Source organism: Olea europaea, chromosome 16 (genome assembly GCF_002742605.1).
Source record: "Olea europaea var. sylvestris chromosome 16, O_europaea_v1, whole genome shotgun sequence".
Taxonomy (NCBI): Eukaryota; Viridiplantae; Streptophyta; class Magnoliopsida; order Lamiales; family Oleaceae; genus Olea; species Olea europaea.
In genome coordinates this window covers 6,828,736-6,833,640 of record NC_036252.1, presented here as the reverse complement: position 1 = coordinate 6,833,640, position 4,905 = coordinate 6,828,736, and the positions used below count along the sequence as shown (strand labels likewise).

The 4,905-nt window shown below is 33.8% G+C and overlaps 1 protein-coding gene across 2 annotated transcripts; it reads right to left on the bottom strand.

The window, feature by feature from the left end:
- Positions 1 to 1,584: 1,584 nt before the first annotated feature.
- On the bottom strand, positions 1,585 to 4,606 carry LOC111411937 (histone-lysine N-methyltransferase ATX3-like). 2 transcript variants are annotated; one of them, XR_002705926.1, is made up of 3 exons: positions 3,079 to 4,606; positions 2,772 to 2,827; positions 1,585 to 2,695 (listed from the first exon to the last, which is right to left on the bottom strand). XR_002705926.1 is itself a non-coding variant. In XM_023042626.1 (2 exons), exons 1-2 carry the CDS (start codon positions 2,900 to 2,902, stop codon positions 2,440 to 2,442), a joined length of 387 nt encoding a protein of 128 aa, XP_022898394.1. In that variant the 5' UTR covers positions 2,903 to 4,601; the 3' UTR covers positions 1,585 to 2,439. The 2 variants fall into 2 exon arrangements, 1 of the variants encoding a protein (XP_022898394.1); XM_023042626.1 differs by having other exon boundaries at positions 2,772 to 4,601.
- Between the last annotated feature and the right edge of the window lie 299 nt (positions 4,607 to 4,905).

Here is a 4,905-nt window from a genome sequence, read left to right as displayed (position 1 = left end):
CAGTGGAGTATTTGGTATATGTGACCAACGATTTGGCATGTGACCTTAAAATTTGACAATCTGTGACTAAAAAAATTAATCTGTGACCTTAACGATTTGGTCTGTGACCTTAAAATTTGATAATCCGTTACTTAAAAAAATCCGTGACCTCTAAAATTTTTGATATGTGGCCTCGAAATAATTTGTAATCTATAAAAAAAAATATATGTGGCCAGTGAATAAATTTGTGACCAATTAATTTGATGATATGTGACTAGTAAATAAATCTGTGACCATTAATTATTTCACTGTAACTTTAATATATTTATTTAATAAATATTTTTAATTAATTAAATAGAAACCTGAATTTTGATTTTTCAAACTTTTTACCTGATTTTTGAAATGGTGTAAAGAATACACCTCAAATATGAATTTTTCCCTAAATAAATAAATAGGGCGATAAGGGCTATAGCCCGAGTCTAGATCCGTCCCTGATTTCATCAAATTCATTATGAACAATGAGCCAATTACTATATTTTGAGAGAGGGGATCAAGTCATAGTAAGGAATTGAAGTTCAATTACATCAAGATTTTGAAGAATTCAACTTTAGATTTGAAGATCAACATCTTTCGTATTTTTTCATGATCCGGATAATATTTTTCTATTATTCTTCTTTTAATTTAAAATATTAATATGCTAGACTAGTTTTTCATTGTAGTGGATAAATGATGAACCTCATTATTTGTTTATTTTAATTTAAGATAAGTAATTTAGTAGTTCATGACTTTTTCTTGATTGATTTTGCATTCCCATTGAACTATTTAAAGTATTTGATCACCAATTAGATAGTAAGTTATTTGTTGTAGTGTAGAAATACTCATAATAAGTCTAGAATGCGATAAAATCAACACATGGACAATAAGTATTAAAAATAATATATATGACATGTGCAATCATATGTGATAAATCATGTGAATTGGTGCATATTTTTCATATAAATTCGGACTAGGAATAAGATTGAATCGTGTTAAACATAGATTTAATATCCCGAAAAAGAATATTGAATAAAAGTGGATTATCGATTGTCTTGAATGCATGAATGTATTAAATTATGAATTAAGAATTGAATTAAAAGGCAATAGGGGGATTCACGATTCCAATACAAACATTCACATATTAAATAAATAGTTTATTTGCTTTCTTAGTTTAGGACTAGTGTAGAGAACATATAAATCACAACTCTCTTGATATCACCACACTTTGAATTTAATAGCAACTATTGAACTCACAAATCTTATTATTTGTACAACAATCCTGTGCGCTTGCGGGTTTTTCACGAACACCTGAGAACGTGGGCTCTGGTACCATGATGTTTACAAGAATTGACAGAATATTGGAGAGAAGAAGGTTAATTCTCTTCCCCCTCATCTTATTCCATTATATAGAAAAACGAGAGTACATACACACATGGAAACGTGGTAATTATGGAAGTACAATAAAATCTAGTTATACTTCTCTTATGCCAAGATGAATAATTAGACCCTGCCTTAAAATCCCCCCCCCCCCCTTTCATTTTGGCACAAATGTTCCCTGATTTGAACGTGTTACGCCAAAATATATGGAATTACATTCGGTGCTCAAACAATTAAAATATTTTACAAGTTAATAATATTTGATAATCGATTAACTATCCTGGCTAAAAATAAGTGAAAAATAAATATTAAGTATCAAACGGTTTCAATTCATTTTCCTGAAAAAATATTTCTACAATCCAACAATACAAAAGTCATATAAGTACTTGCAAGTTTATTACATTTATAAATCAAATAATATAATGATTTAACATCTCCAAGTTTTTTTTTTATCATAAGCAAAATACAGATCAACCAACTGAACAAGTTGGCATATTTGTTCATATTTAATCTGATACATGTAACTTAAATCTCAAATTGTTTCCACATAAAGACTAGAGTATGGTCGATATGAAAGTATGGTCCTTCCATACCACGAGGAAATCATGCATTTAAAAGCACAAAAGGTTCTAACAAATTCTATGTATTCCAAGACCTCCATGCCCCAAAAGTAAGAAAAACAAATATTTAGGAATATAGTAAAAAAATGAAATCTACATAAGTAGTAGATAGTAATAAAATTAGCATAAAAGAAGTGATACCATCTCTTTAGCTTGTAATCTACAAGTTCTGGTTATCAGTAACTTAATTAGTACAAATTCCAAGCACCATTAGTCAAGTTGGAAAGATGGTAGCGACCGAAAGTAAATTACCTTCTTCTTAACACTAATACTCCAATTTGACATTAAGTAGAATATTTTGCAAATCTGTTCTGAAAAGTAAGGTCTGAAAAACAAACCTCAAAAAAACCTAAGAAATCAATGGAATATCCTAACAAGTACGAGTGAGTTGAATTGTAACTTGTACTAGCACCATTTTGAAACATAACTAAATATATATGTTATTCATGTTTAACAATAAAAACTGAGCTTCATGAAAACTCACCTGCTCAATGAAATAATGTTGTGACTTCTGATTTGACCCAGTCGCCTGTTCAATTTCACTGGATTTTGTCTCAGGTAAAGCTTCCTGCACAGTCTCAACCGAAGGATTTGTGAAGCCATTTTCAGCTAAAATAGCTTCCTCTATAGCCATTTGGAGATCACTAGCTTTGCTGCCATACAACTTAGTCCGCCCCTGAAATCTGAACAACAAACACAATTAAAATCCCAATTCCAGTAACATAGAAAGGATTTGTCAAAATCCAAAATCATATGCACCTGTCCATGTATTCGTGATAGGGAAAAACCATTCCAGCTTTTATCCATGCATAATCCTGGATATAACAGTAAAAATAAAAGCCTCCAGTGTCACTATTGGCCAGAAAATCTAAGTGCCTTTGTTTATGCATTTAAAAATGCTAACAACAGTTAAAAGTGATGTCACAGTCACATCCATTGTAATTTTTAACTGCTCAAGGCATTCTTCAAATATTAACATATACGTATACCATGCCATACAGTACTCAATAATATTTCATATCCATCGAGCACAAACGCAAGTGCAAAACATGAGGAAGTTAATTACCCTATGTCCATCTTTGAATACCCATAAAACATCACACAGAGTGTGCCTCGAACACAAGCCCTCAGAACAGATTCAGGTGCTTGCCACAGCGGATCAATCACAATAGCTGGCCAAGCTGGGAAATTCTTACCACATTTAGCCCAAACTATATCCCCCCATACAAAATCTTCAGGCTGATAAAAATCAGCCGCCTTCTTTACAGTCTCATCCTCCTTGACCATCTTCTGCACTCCCACAAATCCATTCACCTCCCTCCTTGAGTATCCACCACTTGTGAAACACTAGAACATCCTTCATTAACTGATGTCACTTGACTTCAGGAACTCGAATACATTTTACCGTCAGACCAGTCTCTATACCCATATTTGGTGTTGGAGGGTGTAATAAACTTGTAGTATAAAATTGGAAGTCATTTTGATCTTCACTTTTCTGTTTTTAGAAATATATTTCATCATTGCAAAACTTTTGACGCTTTAGTTTCTTCTTACTATGATTTCCACCGTCCACATTATCTGTATCCAAAGTACTGCTTCCATAATCATCACTCTCAGATTTTTCTTTCTTCCATGAATGCAAAACTGAGTCATTGGATTTCGATGGTAGTACCTGTGTACGCCCTCTGTTAGACTTCAACAGAGGAGGCTTACTATTAAGACCTATCTGAGTCTGAGTTTGAGTCCGAATTTTAGTTTGGGTATGGAGATCTCATCACCGATGTAGAAACTAGCTCCTGTGGGCAAATTGTTCTGGAAATTAATGTTGCACTCTTCAAATTGTTTTACAGGAACAGTGAAAAGCCCATCGGTTGTTTTCACCTTCTTGGAATTCACTGTGAAGCATGATTCCCCCTCATTCTCAATAGGTAAGTCTTCCTTATTCTCTGCTTTGCATCGCTTGAGGTTCGTTTCAAATTTTCTCATCTGTTTCGCGATCATTGTCCCCTTATCAGATGAATTCAACCATCGCCAACCCAAAAGCTAAAAACTCTAACCCTCTTTCCCAAACAATTGAATTGAATAGAACAGGAAAAGTTATTCAAATCGTCTAGAGCAAATTCACCCAATAACTCTCAATAGAGCAAATTCACCCAATAACTCTCAATACCACAGTTATACTTTTTCACGAACTTCCCTGGTAAGCCTAATTTGAACCACGGAACAACAAAACCGACGAAATTGAAAACAGCCCAGATTCTAACCATAAAATAAAAGAGTAATCTACAAAATCTCTAGGATCCTCAACAAAAATTAAAGATTTTTGTCCTCAGATTCTCAGAAACGAAAATACCATCAAAAATTGAACAAACCTATCGAGAAAACAGAAGATGGGAGAGATTTTGTGAATCGCAGAGAATAAAGTGCTTTGTATACAACTTTTGCCAGAAAAAAAAACTGAATACATACACGCATGTATAATGAAAAAATAAAAAAATAAAGGAGGGTTGAACCCCCAACTTCATCGTCCCGCTCCTAAAGTTTTGAAAGGAAGGTGAATAGTGGGATGTGAGTCAACAGGTCAGGGAATAAGAACTTCTTATACACTGTGCCTACAAAGAGTCAAATTCCATATTTCAGGAATCAAACTTCCACATTGCGACTACCAGTAAAGCGAATCAAACCCCCCACACTGCGGCTGCTAGCAAGACGTGAGATAACCTCACGTCTATCCTTTGCACCATCGGGCTATGCCCCAAGGGCGCATATACGCATGTATAATATGTATGTATAAATGCCTGGGTCTAAATTTTAATGCAAGTATGAATCGAAAAGGAGGAAAAAAAAAAATTAGGATGCGATTGAAATTTTGGGGCGATGCTTGCCTCCAAGA